The sequence below is a fragment of the Micropterus dolomieu genome, linkage group LG13 (genome assembly GCF_021292245.1).
Source record: "Micropterus dolomieu isolate WLL.071019.BEF.003 ecotype Adirondacks linkage group LG13, ASM2129224v1, whole genome shotgun sequence".
Classification (NCBI taxonomy): domain Eukaryota; kingdom Metazoa; phylum Chordata; class Actinopteri; order Centrarchiformes; family Centrarchidae; genus Micropterus; species Micropterus dolomieu.
This window is the reverse complement of record NC_060162.1, coordinates 8238455-8257450: the sequence shown is the minus strand read 5'-3', so window position 1 is coordinate 8257450 and position 18996 is coordinate 8238455. Positions and strand designations below refer to the sequence as shown.

The window sequence follows — 18996 nt, the reverse complement described above, 5'->3', positions numbered from 1 at the left end:
ATATATATCGGTCATCAGAGAGCTGCCCTGCTCTCTAAATATCAGCATCGGCACCGGCCATTAAAATACCAATATTAGTCAACCACTATTGAAAATGTACCTATACGCATAGTAACAAAGTACTATAAAGACCTTTGCAGTCATGAGCCCCCTTACATTAATCTGACACAATTTAAAACTTTGTTCTAATGTCTGAATAAGCACCCTGGTCAGTGCATGAAGTGGCAAAAATAGGTGCCAGGTGACTTTTATGTAAACGTCACAACGGCTATCTACTAGTTGGGAGTATAATAGCAGTATTACTTTTAACATAGAATGAAAGTGAATTGAATGCTGTCAGATTAAAGTAAAGGCTGCAGCAGCACAAGATGAAACATGCAGAGAGAGATCAATCTGCTTGTTTCGCCTTCTGAGATCACTGTCATCTTCCTATTTCATACACAAAATCACTTTAACAAGCTAGGAAACTCTTTGGAAGAGCCAATTTTAAGTTCAGATTAATCATCACAGATCAGATCGGTCTCCATCCTTCATCCATCGTCAACCGCTTATCCTGCGTACAGGGTTGCGGGGGGCTGGAGCCAATCCCAGCTTGCATTGGGCAAAAGGGGGGGTACACCCTAGACAGGTCGCCAGTCCATCGCAGGGCCACACATAGACAGACAACCCACATTCACACAATTTCGGAGACACCAATTAACCTAGCCTGCATATCTTTGGTCTCTGGACATGCAGGCATGCAGGGTTTTAACCCACAACCTTCTTGCTGTGAGGCAACACTGCTAGCCACTGCACCACCGCGCCGCCCAGATCAGTCTATAAAATTTTTTTTCCCCTTGTGGTGCGACCGGTGCAAACAAGGTTAAAAGAACTCTTGTATAACCACAGTGATAACCTTACCAACAGTGTTGAACAGTGTTCTTTCATGCCAGCTGTGTGGATCAACAAATTAATACCCAGACAAAACGCTTTACAGACAGCATGTTAAAACAAAAAGATGAAAGCAAGTCTATAAACCTTACAGATCCACTTGGCCATGTCACCTTCAGATATGTAATTGTCAGTATACAAGTCTTTCATGTGTCTAAATGCTGACCATGTCCATAATGAAAATCATGTAATATGGCAGCTCCATATTTTTTCCTTCAAAGCTGTGTTAATAGTGTTTTTACATAGCTGAAATGCCTTTTAATGGAGCTTTTATTAAATAATAAAAGGTCACATTACAAAAGAAGCAACATGCATATTTTCACTTTAGATACCTGTTACCTTTTGATTTTACAGAAATAGAAAGATTTTTAATATGTTACCCTGGGGACAATAGCACAGCAAATGTGTGGCTGAACAGATTAGTACTTACTAGAAAGCGAACGATAAAGTTAATCACATTGACTAAATAAATGCATATTGTTTTCTACAACTGAAACAATCCTTACAATAAACTGTAACACACCAAATCACCGATGGGTGCTGCTGGGTTATCAATCTGCGGCACAAGGTATGTGACACACGAGACCTACCTGTCACTGTGTTTGTATTTTTTATGGCTTTTTATGATTTTTTTAAGCTAAAAACCAAATCATAACAAAACATCAGTCCATGTGCTAACATTTGCTATAGAATACAATGGCAATACAGGTGGATGCAGTAAAGGCTATGTAAACAGCAAGCATATATATTAACAATTACACAGCACACATACATACCAAATGTATTTAAGTTCAGCAAAATATTAAGCATTAGAAATAATGCCATACTTGACCTTTCTTTTAGCGTTTTCCGCTCATTTCCTGCAAAGCTAAAGATCACTTTCCTTCTGTTCAATTAGGCCTACTTTATATATTCTAAAAATGCACCTTAGCCCTTCCACCATATTTCTCAAACTAGAAATGTTACTGCTGCTGCTCCCCCAACATGATCATGTATAACTAAGATTCTCAGCCTCCTCAAGCCCACAAATGTTACACACCTTAAACCTCTGACAGCTCAGACTGTATTTGTTATCATGAAGACACCTCTCCCATAACTATCAAGTAGAGGAGGGGGACCATCTTGACATTGTTTCACCTCTTGGTAGTAACAAACGTGGACAAAATATATATATAACATATGTGCGCTGTAGGCAGTTTTTATGGTACAATAATAACAGTGCAAAATACATGATTTTAAAAAATATGGACCAAATATGAAAGATTAATTTTGCCCAACATAAAGTACCAAATAAAGTGCATTTTGTCATATTTGTCAATTTGTAATCATTCTTTTTTCTTTTGTGGTTTCAGTGACACTTGGTGTAAAATATAGTTAGAGTTTAGTGGTCATATTATGCTAATTTTCAAGTTCATAACATTATTTAGGGGTTGTGACAGAATCCATTTACATGGAAAGATTTTCCAAAAATACCATATTTTTGTCAAACTGAACATTGCAACAGCACCTTTTTTCACCCTGTGTATTGACCTCTTCGTTTTAGCTACCGAAACATCTCAGTTGCACATGTGCAGTACCCAGCGACTACTAGGACTACTACTAATCAGAAGCAGTGTAGGGTGGGGACAAGGACAACCTGTGTTTGCCCAATTGTTTATAAAACGTAATAAAACACAAAATATGGTCTTATTTTTTCTAAAAACATAAAAACTTATATAATTATCTACACATTTATTGTTCACTATTTTACATTTTACCCCTTGGTGTATTAACTGCATTTAAGTTCCTTCGCTGATCATAATCACCAGCAGATAAAACTATATCCTTTGTCAAAACGTTTTGCCCAAACACAGAGAGAATATTATGGGAATTTCTCCAGGGGCTGACGTGGAAATATAAAAGGTTGGTGGGGCAAACTGAGGCAAAATGAGTTTTGTGCCAGATAGAGATGTGCAGTTACACTGAGCATTCATTATTATGTTTCCACATTCTGCGTCTTTTATATGGCATGTGTTTATTTATTAATATACTGCATTGATTAAGTCGGGTGCAGTACTCTATTTAAGACGCCATCTGCTTGGAACCAAGAGTAAGAGTAATTAAAACAAGCTTGCTCCTTAATAGAATCCAACAAAAAACACATACAATTTGTGAGCCACTCTCCTTTATGGTTTTTATTCCTTAGCCAATTACAATTCATCCTCGACAGCATTCAGGAAAGGTGCACTGTGTCATGAGCCAAACCTGATAATACTCATGCTAATTCATACACACAGAAGCTGCCTGCAACTATATGTGCATACTCAGAATGCATGTATATTCACAACATCTACATAAAACAGAAGCTGAAGACGCTGATTTAAATACATACACGTCTTCCAAGGAGTCAATACTTATAGACTTTACGGTGCATATGTGCTGTAATGCAGCCACAAAATTAATTTCATTACTGTGTGTTTTTGCTCGAAAAGTGAAAACATAATAAAATACCACTCCATTTACAGCACAATAAGAATCAATGAAGTTCAATTTCTATGAATGCTTGGTTGCTGTAATGATTGTCAGACTGTAATCTTTTTTTCCAAAGTGATGGAGTGTAATATCTACTTGCTCAGCAGCAAATGCAAAAGCTGCACATAAGGAAATGAAAATGTTAAGACACACTGTAGATTGTTGTAAAGTGGTTGACTGATTGATTTTATGGGACCTTTGACAGCCTGAGCTTGTCACTTGAATTCAGTACTGCCCTTTGCAGTAGGCTGCACCCGGTGGGTTTGTGACAGCAGCCCACAAGTATGTTACTCACTCAAACACTCGTTGGCGGAGTCCCCAGTGGCCCTGGCCCAGGGTCTATCCTGGTAAAAGGGGTGACATCTCTGGCAGTCATCTCCCACTGTGTGATGTTGGCAGGAACAGACCAGGCCACCATGTTCCCCCTCAGCGCACTCGCTGGCATGACCATTACACTTACATCTGAGGGAAGACAGATGGTTATGTAAAGGATGTGAGTACAGCTTTTTCTATACACTATATCTTGCTTCTCTTTGCTTCTCCTCACTGACTCAAGTCAAGTGTAACAATACAGTACTTATGCAAACAGTGAATGGTGTAGAAGGTAGAGGAGAGGCAAAAGTGAAAGGGGATTTCCACCGTAAGGAGTTGTCACTTCCTATTATTTTTCACGGGCATGAAGGGGCCCTGAGATGAGGTGGGATTTTCATATTCCCCTTCAACAACTGCACTAGTCACCTGTGCTAGACAATGTCGCTGTCCAAGAGTATAAACAGCAACAAGCATGTATCTCTGTGAGTATTAGTATGTGTGTTTGTGTTTACTTACATGCATGCCTTTTTTAACTATATATCTTTTCGCTTGGATTCCATCTTCAAATTAGTGTGTGCTTTATAACTTTCAAAAAGTGGAATGAATAATTGTAAAATAAACAGGATTTGTTATGTACATTTTCACAACAAGATAGTTAATATCTCCTAATTTTCTTTCTCCCTGCAGTTGGAAAGCCTATCATTTCCTCTAAAGCATTGGCGGTAGCTACGCCTTCCTGTGTGTAATATTTCCTGGCAGTGTCGTTGAGTTTTGTCGAGTGGCTGTGATAGGGGACAGGGACTTGTCGCTGAGTGGCAGTCATTGTCAAATTTAGCCAGCTGTCCCGGATCCAGACGTATGCTTGCCTGAGGCTCAGACCAAGTTATTTCTGTTGTCGCTCAATGACAAAAACTAAGTCCAAAATGTTTCCAATCCACACATCACATCTCTCTGCTAGAGTAGATGAGATGCTAGGTGATAATTCTAACTGAATATGTTACAAGGGAGATGACTAACCGACTATTGTCACAGCCACACACACGCTAAAACATGCCGTGGGTTTGGAAGTAGGCTACTTCACAGCAAGTGAAGAAAACACAAAGTCCGCCACTTGTAATAGGCTACCTGCTGCTATCAATTATAGTTCTTAGAAAGAAGAAAAGCAGAATCAGCCAAAATTGCAATTGGCAGGTCAGACTTTAAAAAAAGGATATCGGAGTTGGCCAGGAAAACTGTAATAGGTGCATCTCCTACAGCATCTATGAGTAGGACTGGCCAACTTGGTGAGGTGTAGCACGGAAGTATAAAGGCATGTGTACAGAAAGCCCTGGTACAAGGCTAACATTTTGTCATGTGGGTCTCTCCCCCCAAGTATTGTGCCATTGTTGGGTAATTTGTCATGCCTCTGCAGTGATCCTAAGTGTTTATGACAGGTGTCAGATCAAATTTATATTCTTTCTAAGGGCTTCATCTCAACTACTTAATCGTCCACTTCTATCTGCAGTGCCAAGGTGCAGCCTGGTCATTGGCGCCATGTCCTCTCTCATTACTTTGAGTAATCAACCAAAAGAAGTGGAAGGAGTATGGAGGATTATCTTGGTTTATTCTCATCTGATGGCAACTTGACAGATAGCAAGGTGCTTTTTTAAACAGTTCTGCAAACAGCTGTCCTGGATAAGGTTTTGATTGCTGGTCTTGCGCTGCACACATACAGTATCCATGTGTAACAACACCTTGTCTCCTATAAATGACGTTTATATACAACATATTGGTGTATTCAAATATGGTTTGAAAGAATAAAATGCAGCCCAAATAATGTTTACAATCCACAATAGTAGGAATTTTTGAAAAACATCTGAAAAATGTTCATTGCAAATGCAAAATATTCATGCTGAATGTATCTGAAAAAAATGTGGTATTGGCTAAATACTGAAGGCAGCATCACACAGCAACTGTGTTTCCACCAAAACGTATTTGGAAAAGCCAATTAGAATTATATGAATGCATTTTGTAGGAGCCAGGGTTTGTGTTTGAGAAAGCTAGACACTGGAAATTTAATTTTTTAAGCAACAAAATCAACAACAAAACCCCACCATGACAAAGAAATTACACTTGGACACCACAAGCGTTTGACTTTTAATTTAGTTTTTGGCTCAACCACAGTTTCATAGGACAAAGCTCAAGGTTAAACTCTAAAGTGACACATTTTTAACATTTCAGACAGAATGTCGGCTATGCAAAGTGACATTGTCCTGGATTGCACATTCAAGAGTCTCTTACCTGCCACCCACAGAGAAATCGGAGATGGCATAGAAGTACGAGCGCAACACTTTAGCATCCTTGAAGAACTCATCTCCAAAGGTGTTAAGCCTGTCCAAGGAGATGAGCAGGTCAGTAGCTGTCACCCATTCCTGGAAAAAAGAAGATAGGACCAACAGGTTGAGAGAGATGTTAGAAAACACCTTTTGTGGTCACCCACTTCAAGGGGAATGAAAGAGATCTGCAGGGGGCCAGTCTGTTGTGTGCTGCCACACAATCACACAATCTTTTAGAACACAAATATTTTAGTTAAAAAAAGGCAAGGAGCAAGAATACATAAGACAGTGAAAGTTGACAAAGCAAAGAAAAGTTGGTTGATTAAGGAAAGGAGACAGGGGTGATGGTGTAACAGCAGGGGATAGAGTAGATCTAATGGAGAGATAATGAGTATGGTGTAGGGTAATTGAGTTAATGTCAGAAAGAGGGGTGAAGAAAGAAGGGGATTAATGGAGACAAAAGCTGAAATATGAAAAAAAACATGAGACAAGAGACAACACTGCAATACTACCTCAGTATAATGGATGGCACATAGCAAAGCTCCCATCCCTGATATGATTTAAGCTCCTCTGTTTGAGTCCACTGCAAAGGTAAAGACAGGATGAAACAGGAGTGGGAGAAGAAAGTGAAGAGGGATAACACAAACAGAGAAAAAGCTAACGGGAAGTGCAATAGTGGGGTGGAAGATAAAAGTGAGGCCAGGCAAAGGGAGAACAAATGACATGACGAATCTCTTACCCGTGAACAGAACCAACTTTAAAACAAATATCTGGAGAGAAACTTTCTGTCTGTTTCTTGGCTGGTTTGGGACTGTGGCAGTCCTGAAAAAAGCCTGTAATGCTGTACATTCTGAAGCTTCTCTCCAGAGGTTTCTTTGAAGTTTGGCAAAGGGAGAGAAAGAGATTGGAGCGGATGGGCCTCAGACTGAAAACATGTGTGATGTGACTATTCATTCGTGTTTTTCTCAGGCGCTACAGTTTGTCTTTGTAGTGCTAAAGCCTATCAGATAGCACCTGTCAGATTGGACTATGTTTTGCCGACTTTAGCCTACTAGGTACAAATTGTACAAATCATAGTTTACCTTACTATAATTTCGTAAAAAATACCAAATATACCATAACATATCTTTGCCATGCTAGCAGTTATTTTTCCCAGAGTATTAATCCTACTTACTTTGGTGATCCCGACTTTACCTGTAGCACCACCAGCATGTTGACATTTTTGGCTTTTAGTAAAATATTTTGACTATTGGATGGACTTCCACAAAATTTGGTAAAGATATCCATTGAGCCCAGATGATGAATCCTAATGACTTTGGTGATACCCTGACTTTACCTTTATTTTTTGGTGATGTGGCGGTGACATGGTTTCAATTTATAAAAACACCATATTTTTGTCATTGCTGCAGCCCCTTTTTTTCACCTTGTGTTGAACGCTTCGTTTTAGCTACAGAGTGAGGCATCTTACTTGTATAAAATCTTTGTTGGGAGTTGCACATGCGCAATTCCTAGGTAGGGCGGGTCGTGAGAAGCCGGTAAACACGGCTTTGGTTCAGCTGTACATGTTCCACTTACAAGCTTAGCAACATGGACTGGAGCAAGAGTAATTAAATTGTAACAAATGTATCTATAAATGGACTTTTCCCTTTGCAAACCTATTACATGAACAAAAAATGTATATAACTCAATAAAGGAAAGGGAATAAGCCAAAAAGCAGAATATGACCTCTTCAAAGCAGTCACCATTCATGGATTATCAATCTCAAGCAAGTTTTAAATGTCTGCAGGTTGATTATTTTACAGCAGAGGTATGAACCAATGTACAGTCACTTTCTGGAAGTTATGAAGGACAGTCTAAATACATTTAAATTTACAGGATTCATAATTAACAGACTAAGAAGACTCAAAATATCTGGTATAGCCATTTAATCTGCAGTACCTCAACTGAATCTGCATAGTACCTAATGAGCATTGAGCAAATGTACTAACATTTTCAGCAAGTGAAGAGAGTAGCTTAATTACTTAGTAGAAAGGAAAAATAACAAAGATGACACTACAGAGACCTCTGAGGCTCTCTTCATGGGTACCCAACATGATCTCTCTCAGCTTAAAATAGCCTGAACAGCACTGCAGTAAAAGTTTAGAACCAAGTTATCTTGAAAAGAGCTCCTTCTCAAGGGCTTTCTTGTTCAGTCAGCATGACCCCCATCCCCCGCGTTTCAAAGGAGAGGGTCTGGGGATTGAGACCACCTGCGTGGTCCAAGAGGTCATAGCCCATTACTGGAACATCTGGTGTGAAGATGCTACACATGTGTTCCTGATTGATATAACCCTTACATGTAAGGCGTCACATTGACGGCTAGACTTCAGTGACACCTGTGGGTTAGCTTTGTCAGTAACTTCTAATAAGTAGATCATTCACAGTGGAGTTTGGTGGATTCAGCAATGTGCAATCAGCATTTATTTTATTTTAATTAGTCCAACTGGTGGCTCTCTTTCAGGAAAATTTAGATTTTTCTGCAGCCATAACTCATCTCACCATTAGTGTTCTTACTTAAAATGCCCTCTCATCTTATCCAATACCATGTCTCTTTATTTTCCTTTCTCTCCATCTGCCAGCCTTATCTCTACACTCTAACGCTAGCTGGAATGCACTTCAGCATTGTATAGCTTATTGAGGGCTTACAGCTGATATTTTGTAGTGACCGTTACAACAGAGTTGCAGAATTGAGTACAGTTTGCTGGCATACAATTGTTCTGTCCCTTGCTTATCGACTTTGCCCCTTCTTCATTTAGTTTTACACTACCTGGACATAACATGATTTTGATCCATGGTTTATGAGATGGAGTTTATGTGGAGTTTCAGATAGGAAAACGTAGCTACAAGGTAAAAAATAAGGTAAAATGAGAGGCAGTAAGATTGAGAAAATGGAGAGGAAACAAAGAAGAAAAGAAGAAATTGTGGTTTAACTTTCCAGTAGAAAACAAGTGGTCAAAACAAAGCAAGAGAATGAACAAGTGATGATTGTCGTTTTGTGCATGTTTACAAAATGTCCTGAAATATTGTGAAATAAGCATAATGTCTTCTAATGTCACCATAATGATAATATGTATAATATAATATGTAGTGTTGAACCAGTGAAGGAATTACATAAAAGGCAGGTATTACCAAAGTACTGGGCAAACTGAAATCTTCAAAGTTACATTTAATCTCAAATGAATGACGTGATGATGTGGGACAGAACCAAAAGCATCACGGTACACTGAGAAAATTGTGTCAGTATATTTCATAGGTTCATATTTAATCCAAAGTGCAACTGTTCACTAGTTTGATTTGATCTGCCAATGACATAAACTCTGATATTTGAATGGTAATTTGTGAATCTATTACAAGTTTCCTCTACTAGGATATTTATTTTGTTGTTTTTATGTATTCGGTCTGTCTCTAAGCTGTAGGAAACTTTTTTTCATTATCTTATCAAATCTCGACTGAAATTTAATGTTTCCAGCAAATAACAAGGAAAGGACATAACCTGCCCTTTTGTTAAATTATTAAACAAATGATTAACCCAAACTGATGATCATTAATGCTGAAATGCATGATACTCACGCATCTACTAATGAGCTGCCATTCTGAACACTGGTACTGCATTGCTATTGTGTCCCAACATCCAGCTGTCTTGCTTTAACACACACACACACACATATACTGTAGCTAACATTTTAAATACACTGCATTTCTTACATTCTTACACACCATAAAAGCAAATACTCTTTTCCATTTATCATAGAGTACGAGATCATTATCATATGGAAGACTTATTTGTTATACTTGGTAGAACAGTGCTAATTGTGTAAGGAAAAGCAGACATAGTTCCAAATATCACTTACTGCACTGAAAGGAAGCAGTTTCTTAGGGTTAATTAGTAGTCAGCCCATTACTTATTATTTGTGCAAACCACAGCAAAAGCTTAATTAACTTTGATTCTCACTCCCTAGGAATTTGGCCTCACAATGCTACAATGATGCTGACTTAGGGATAGGATTAGGCTTTGAGGGTGGCAATGAGCCAGTCTTTTGCTTTGGACAATAACGGTCTAATGATAAAATGAGTGGGTGCACATAGGCATGTATCAGGCAGCGCACAGCAACTTTTTTGATGATATCAAATATAGTTTCAGAGGACATCTTTACTTAGAGGCTTATGACCTTTGCCCTCACCTCTAAAATCCCTCTTGCCCCCCCCCCACCTCTTTTTTTCTCTACATGTCTGTCTCCTTCCCTTCTCCCCTCTCCCCTCTTTCAGTTTCAGTGTGTTTCCTTGAACTCTGAAGCTTCTGGCTGCAGGCAGTGACAGGAAAGAGAGTAGTGTCCCTCATTCCAAAGTTAATAACTTTTTAATTTAATTGCTTAAGTTCACTGTGCCCCCAATATGTATTTTTCCCATTTTACTCATTGTCATTCAATGCTGGAGCTCCAATTTGCCACACAGCTTTCTAGAGAGAGGGAGAGAGAGAGAGAGAGTGAAAGGATGGACTGGTGGCAGGGGAGACAGACAAACCATTTTAATGGATGACTGAACAAATTAAATTAGAATTCAAAAAGCAGCTTTCATCTTCTGCGTGATTATTGAAAAAAGAGGGCTTTACAAACTTGACAACAGAGCCCCCTTTGAAGTAAGCCATTACTTTAGAGAAAACATCTAAATGCCATGTTACAAGGTGAGTGTTGTTTATTCCATATAAAAATCATTTGGCAATGAAAATACATTAGATCACTGGTTTACACAGAACACTATATTTATGCAGACATATACACGAAACAAAAACATTGTGTCACCAGTTGTATTTTTGTTCAATGTAATTTTGCTTTGACCTCTCATAATGACAAGGAGATATATTTCAAAAGCAGCAGATGAAGCGTGTGAAGTCTCTATATTGAAACTATGCGCCCCTTAAACTGAGACACAAGCGACAAATCTGCAAAGGGATTAAAATGCTAATAAAACAGGCAGGATGCAATTCCTGTTTTAAGCCTCATGAAATATGCATGGCTCTGTATGAGCCATATGCAGAGAAAAACGCCCCGCTGATGCCACAAAGAGGAACATCATTTTATGCTCTGTTGACAATCTATATGTAAAGAGTGTGGCTTTAACCCCTGATACAAATGCCCAATCTTTATCTCCCGACAAGAAAAGCCAATGAGATTTCTATGTTCCTTAAGATTTTTGAAGACATGTTTTTGGATAAGTCACATTCAGTCCTGATTTAATGTACCTTATGTGCAACTAAACACCAATAATGCAGATGTTGAATTTAAAATGCACCCCTTTTCTAGGGTATTGTAAACTGTTACTGGTCAAAGTGTTCTGATGGTCTGGCACAAAACCACGGTGTCAGTCAGAAGGACAAAATATGGTATGTTATGGCCTCTTGTGTACCGCCGATTTTAATGCATTAGCTGGATCACTGCTCATGTCTACAGAAATGCAATATCGCTACAAACAATGCTGAAAAAAGCTGGGCAGTAAGTGCTTTGGGCATTTACTCTGATTACATCAACTTTATGAAAAACACATTCTGCATAAGCAATGACATTCACAACATCAGAGACTGAGGCTTGTTTTATAGCTGTGTTTTCGTAGAGGCTAATCAGTGATTACAATCACAACACTAAAACATTTTCTTACTTCTCTTCCGCTTGCACAAGAGCCCTTTGGGGTTTGCTTTCTGAGGAATAAAAGAGTTCAATCTGTGACACGTAACCGCAAGGTTTTGCAGAGTGTTTCCAGCTCTTTTACTTCAACACGACAAAAGAAAAGGTCAACTCATAACAGCAACAATCTGAGGTCATCACATTGAAAGTAGAAAAGATTCGATGATAGTGCTGAAAATGTGACACTGATCTCATTCTCCACAACGTATTACTCCATATTAGCCAAACAAAAACCTCCCAGTCAGCCAACATCACCTGTTCATGGCAATATAATTGTATTCACACAAGGTTTGACTTAATGAAGAGGAATCCAAAGACCAAGGACTTGACTGTGTTCACTGCCAATGTGCTGTTTAGCAAGACAGTCATGCTCATATATGGCAACAGATGTGCACTTGATATATAGGCAAACATAATAGGATTTACAAAAACTGATATGTAATTAAAGTATTATGATGTGTTTTCTTTGAATTACGTATTCAACAAGACTAATAGTATACAACCCATGCTAGAGGCTTTGTAAGGCTACAGTTAGGCAATGTCATTACATTTGCAGATATTTGGTCCTAAATTAAAGCATTGGGCATAATAGAATTTTGTCCTGCTAGTGACACAAGAAGAAACGTCAGGGGATCACCAAAGTCATTTGGATTCATCATCAGGAAACCATAAATGTTTGTACAAAATTCGTCTGGTAGATTCTAAAAAGTTAAATGCTACAGGAAAAGTTTGAGAATCACACAAACTTCTGCAAATTGCAGTGCGGTATAGTGGACAGAACTAAAGTAACAGTACTGACAGTGGTCTTTAAATCACATCACATTGCCCCCATACCTGACATAACTGTTTAGGTGGGCTTCACCATTGCACCTACAGTAATATTCGCACAAAGTCAGCAGAAAGGCTCTGGAGAGGCAGGACCCAAATCCCTGTAGACAAAAATGCTGCATCCCAGAACTGTCTGCAGCATTATGGAGACACTATCTGGAGTCAACTGAATAGGTCAAAGGGAATAAACTAGTCTACAGGCTTTCAAATAAAAACTAAAACCAGATAGATAGATAGATAGAAGAAAATAAGTTTTTTAGAATGGTGTAAGGGGTTGTATTTATTGTTTAAAACAAATAACCATTATATGTTTGAATGTACTTCCCTCCCTGTTGTCCTCTCCTCCCTCCTTTTAACAACCTTCATTGTATATTCAATAAATAGTGCTGTTTTAGGAATTATTTCTCTTGAGTGCTGCCTTCAACCCCACCCCTTATATTGACTTACCTATTTTCTTCTCGTTTTTCTAGTATTTGTGGCTCAAGCGGGAACCAGTGTGTCACCATTAAAGAGGAGTATGCCTCACCGAGTATGATTCAGTGCGTGGACTCCTTTGCATTCCACCAGCTTTGTTTTTGCATCAAAGAAGTTGGCTGATGTGTTTTTGTCTTTGCTCACCTCACGCATCTGTCTCATCATGCTTAAAATAGAGGGGGAATGAGAGATTTAATGGAAGAAATGGTGCAATTGATCTGCCTTTTATTCTAATGGGAACAGCTCACACTCAATTATGGGTCTTCTCATCTTGTTGTTTAAGAGGAAGGCAGAGGGGGGAGGCAGAGTGAAGGAGGAGATCTGCCACCCAATCTATGTGTTCTTGGCTTATATTGATCCCCCACAGCTTTATAATCAGTGGGTCGATGTCATCCAAAGCATACTGAAATACAGCCAGCAACACCATTAGTAGTCAGGTTTAAATGTAATGAAGGCTTCCATACTGATCACCCGCCCACTCTTTTGTTTTTCCTTACATGGCCTCACCATGAAAATAAAAACATCTAAAGGTTCAGAAGGTTAATGGGATGGATTACAATATTTGCTGTTGTTAGGAAAGGGTTTTTAAACTGTTAGGTAAGGGGGAAAAGTGCCCTTTATAGACTGACTAAGAAATAAGGAATGTCTTGTGTATTTTCATACATTAATTCCAATCAACAGGAGCAGGCAAAGGCTTCAGCTTCAGTTGTTGAAATTAAGGTTTGCACAACTGTAGAGACAGCAACTCATTTATAGTTGTTTTTCACAACTTTTAGTACAAACTCCAAACTCATCACACTTGTAACACTGCCAGTCCTTCATTCAAAACTTGCCATTGTGCATTCATTTGGATTGTAAACATATCTCACCACAGAAGCCATTGATTCAAAATATAGGTTTCTTGTGAAATGTCATGAGAACATATGTTTTAATCACCAAAACACAACATAAGGATATCTTTTCAGTTTAGACATTTAACAATCAGTGAATCCATTGATAAACAATGCAAGTTACATGTTTCAAATCGCCTTAGAAGTGCTGAAAATAGTATGCTGCAGTACTGTAAAAGACAGATTACAGTTTTTTACATTAGGCAATACACTTTCATTACCCAAGACTTACAGAATATATCATGTCCATGATATCGATCCTATTTATAAGTCAAGTCAAGATCAAGTGTCAAATTTGTTTTTTTACAACATAGGTATACTCACTAAAATCAAATACAGTAAATAAAACAAATTACTGTAAAACCAGCTTCATCAACAAAAATGTACTTGTGATGGTTCACATCAGCATCAAGCGCCATCACGCTCTAAAAAATAGATTTCAGTTAGTTCTTTTAACATTGTAGTTTTAATATACATAAGCAGGCAATGCATCAAATAGTAACAGTAATACAGTATATAGTGCTGTACCTAAACATATTCAGCCCTCAGCTGTTTCACCTGGTCATTGTTTCTCTCGAAAGCCAATGGTTATATTTGTTTCATTGATAGCTGCTGCCTCCTTGTAAGCCATGCTACTGTTGGTAGGCTGATCGATGACTAGAAAATATTTTGAGAAGATTTTTAAAACACTTAATTTCCTGCAGTCTGGATACATTTTCTGCACCAGGGAAGCACAAAATTCAGTTGCAGGTGACATTTCAGAATATAAAAGTATAATGCAGTAATCAGTAGCTTATTATTGTTTTTAGCTTAAGTTACCTTTTGGACAACACAGAGGTTTCTTTTGTATTTACAGTGTATTGCAAAGGTAAAGCATAGTACACATCCTCCAGACTTACTGGTATTCTTGCCGAAAAGTGCAAATGGTTCAACTGACAGTTGATCTTTTTAGATTTGGCTCAACTAATATGGCAGCCTCTGCCATAGTAAGGCCTCGGCTCACCACATGATCAACGATGATAGCCCAGACTTCATTAGAGACAACAGTTCTGCCTCCCTCTCTCTGACAACCAACCATTCAGCAGGCCCTTTCAACACCTCTCTGACCTCTCTGTCATTGGTCATGCACACCTCTCTGATGGATCCCTTGTCAATTAGCTCTTCCTCTTTCTTGTTGTCTGCTCCATATTGAAAGAAATTGCCATTCTTTTAATGGGTGTCAATTGTGGTTACGAGATTAAATCAATCAGCAATAATGAGTATTACAGGTTACATGTAATTTAGATGTTCATACAAACACACATTTTGCTATAGATGACAAACCAATTTAAAATCTATAGGTTTACCAAACGGTTCAGTGATTAACCATTTAGATCAGATGGATTAAGTGTTTGTCAAATGTATTAATGCAAATCAAAAGAGAAGCATATCAAAAGTATTGTGAGCATTGCATTGTGAAAGACAATTACTTCATATGAAAGGTATTTCTTTGATGACACTGATTAAGTGTGGTGAAAAGGTTACTGAGTAATTTTGTGTGTTATACTTAGTCAATTGAACTTGTGATTGTGATGTTTGAAAATACAGTCTTTTTGGTGATGTGCTTTGAGTTTTGTACTAAGAGTTGTGAGATTTTACCACATATAGATAATAGTACCAAAAAGTGCCCAACTGGAAATTGATTGATGTTGTTTTGAGTAAAATTTATTTTTGCATTGCTAACTTAGGTTTCCATAACAGCGTAAATTATTACAATACTTACATTTGATACAGTACACTCATAAAAGGGATTCTTAAATACATGAATTTCATCATGTAACAGTAATAAAATTTTCCCTGATGTTCAAAAATTTAATTTTCTTTTCCCTGCATAATTTTTGTATGTGTAACAGCAGTTTTCACATTTCAATATATAAAATCTGATCAGGACTTTTGATTGTGATCGTAATTACTTTGGACAGGGAAATAAATGATTCAGCGGTTTTTGATAGTAATTTAAACCTAGTTATTTTTCCACAATGCATTAGCTGATTGATTTTCCATCCAGCTGGTCACCATGGTCCCACATACACAGAGCAGCAGGAATGATCACAGAGAACAGACACCAAAACCAAAAACGGCTGTTGCGGTTCCCCATTCAAGAGAGAGACAGAGCGTGAAGGCAAAGACTGGGACAAGCTGGAGCTGTAGATGGACATATCTGGGTATTATGTCCTAGATAAGCAAACAGATCAGTTCAATAGACTGAGTCTTAAGGGTGTTTATTGGAACAGCCCTGCCCCTCTCAAAACCCAGAATAAGAAGAGGTGGTGTTTCTATAAGGGACGTGTTTTTAGATCCATTAAATACTCCAATCTGAAGTCCATGAAGTACATCAAAGGTTCAACAGGTATTAAAATACCCTGTTTTCTGTAGAAGTAATTGTCATGAATACTACTATACTACTTTGTATGATTAAAATTTTTGGGTACAGTATAAGTTACTGTAGATTGTAGATTGCCAAAGAGTAATCAAGTAGTAGTAAATCCAACCATATAAAGTCAAACTAGTCCTTGGGGACAACATAAACAGCATCTCTGTGGAATACAGGGTATATACAGGAATCCTGAAGTAAAACTCAATAGCTTTTTAAGACCTTTTCAAGACTTTTTCAACATATTTTAAGACTGCCGCTCCACTTTGAGCTATAACCAATTAAATCAGCCACACACCTTTAAAAGGGACATTTTTGAGGTTTTAAAAGGAATTTAAGTATATTTATAACATGTTTATTGCCTGTATGTCATCAGGTTGTAACGCCACCTACAAATTGAGGCATTCACCAACTTTCTCAGTTGCCTATAACAGCCTGTATGGGCCAACAGTCAGACAGTTCTATGTGAAGGACTGGTCAAGTACATAACTCTTAGATATGATATGTGTGATAACTTTCACTATCCACTTGATCAATACAACAAAATTCAAATAGGCCAGGAGGGAACAAAGATGAAGTGATGAATAACGTAAGTAGTGTAGGAGGTGTAGCACAGGCACAAACTGGAGGAGGAACTAGTCTAAATGAATGTATTAGTATAACAATAAATTTAAAGTATATTGTTAATTTAATAGTAAACTGTAAGTTTGACATTAATATATTCAATATAATTTCATATAATAGTATATAACTTACCACTAGTATAATATTAAGTCAAATTACAGCTGCTTCAGTTTGGGATTGTTTTTTATTCATTAACTTTGTACAAGAAAAATGCTCTAGGCTACATGATAGTCTCCAACCTTGATTTTGGGCAGGCTACTAACTCGTCAATAATCATAACGGCGCATCTTGCTCGGGGCTGTTCAGGTGGCCACAGAGCGACCGGCCAACCGGGTTAATCCCGTTACTACTGATCGCCACTCCGACTATGTTTTGGACGATTAACATTGAGGGTCCGGCGAGGTGGGAGATTACGGTCGGTTGTACTCTTAAATCATTTTCCGGTTCGCACGGATCTATTTTTTGGAGCGCTTAAGAGTGGAATAGGCGCTGGGTAGATCCCTGCGCCTAACGTTACAGAAAGGAATCACAGTCGCTACGCACTGCCTGTCTAGTATTTTTGGCTATGCATTATAAATAAAAACATTCACCTACACTTTTAGCAAACAAACTTTTGGACATACAGGATTTTCACATTGAAAAAAATATCTCCAAAATTGAATACCTTGTTAAATGGCGATTAAGACTTTTTAATACTTTTTAATGGCCTTAATTTTCGCAAAATTGATTTATTACCTTTTTCTCCTCGAACAATGGTCAAATAGTTCTCAGCAACTTTCAAATATTCAAAGATTTTTGCTTGAAATGCTCATCCCTAGTAACTAACACTAAACAAAATACAGCTGAGAATGATGGGAATGTTAGTTATGTGGTCAAATACCAAAGTATAGCGCTAGAGGAAAAGTTAAAGCATCACTTAAGTTGACACAATCCAGTCTAAGGGGGACAAGAATGTGTGTACCAAAGTTCATGACAATTAAATATTTACGCCATTTCACAAATGTCTGCCTCATGGTAGTGCTAAAAGAAATGTCAGGGCATCATTAAGGTCCTTCAGATACATTATCTAGGAACCATGAATGTCTAAAGATGTTTAGTTACCAAAGTGGACCAAAGTAGTAGACCCAGTTCTGGCTCTAGACAATTCAAAACTATGAAATAAAACCATAAACCATATATGTACATATATATACAGTGTATATATAGTTTTATATAAAACGTATTAAATTTATTTATTTCATATTTGTTTTGTGAGAACAGCCCTTTGATGCTGTACTACCATAATGTGGCAAGAACATTCCTGCAGTCTATAAAGTGAGCATAATCATTACATGACATTAATTCACAAAACAAACTTTTGTAGTAAACATGCCTTCATTCAATAGTTGTTCATTAAGAATTATGCCCTCAGACCTTAAATTAGGTCTCAGCAACATCCTCAGGGCACAAAGAGTAAACTGTCAACTAAAAATGAGGGTGATACAACTCTTGAGAACAGGCATGTTGGCAGGAAGACAGTACCACCCAGCCAACACTCAACACCAGTCATACAATTCCATAATTACAATTCTTGCACTAACTATCTGAATGGTTCATTCTTATTTTGGCATTAAATGTATTTGCGCTATTGTAGGTGTTTAACTGTAGATCATTGTAAGAACTTAAAAATATATTTTCAATTCAGTACATTCTGATAAGTTGATGCTTTTCAGATATTTATTTGACATACATTCATGACCCTGATGTTTTCTGGTAGTGCCTGTTGACCTGTTGACAGAATGTAGCATGAGAGTAGACAACATTTTTGATCTTTTCATCCATGCATAATGTCAGGGGCAATACTGCAATACTGATGCCTTTAAATGACTATTTTATCTTCGTTATTGAGCTGGTGAACTAAAATCCTGTAGATAAACTCCTGTTGATAGGCTCAACCTCTCTCTTTCTCTCTCTCTGCCTGTCTGCCATCTGTGACAGTTCTC

The 18996-nt window shown here is 37.9% G+C and overlaps 1 protein-coding gene across 1 annotated transcript in view; it reads right to left on the bottom strand.

Moving 5' to 3' along the window:
- lamc3 (laminin, gamma 3) overlaps positions 1-18996 on the bottom strand; it is a 114233-nt gene that overhangs the window by 74321 nt on the left and 20916 nt on the right. Inside the window, exons 3-4 of the mRNA XM_046066348.1 lie at positions 6034-6164; positions 3737-3903 (exon numbers count right to left, since the gene is read on the bottom strand). Coding sequence (XP_045922304.1) covers positions 3737-3903; positions 6034-6164 — 298 coding nt within the window. The remainder of the gene's footprint in view (positions 1-3736; positions 3904-6033; positions 6165-18996) is intronic.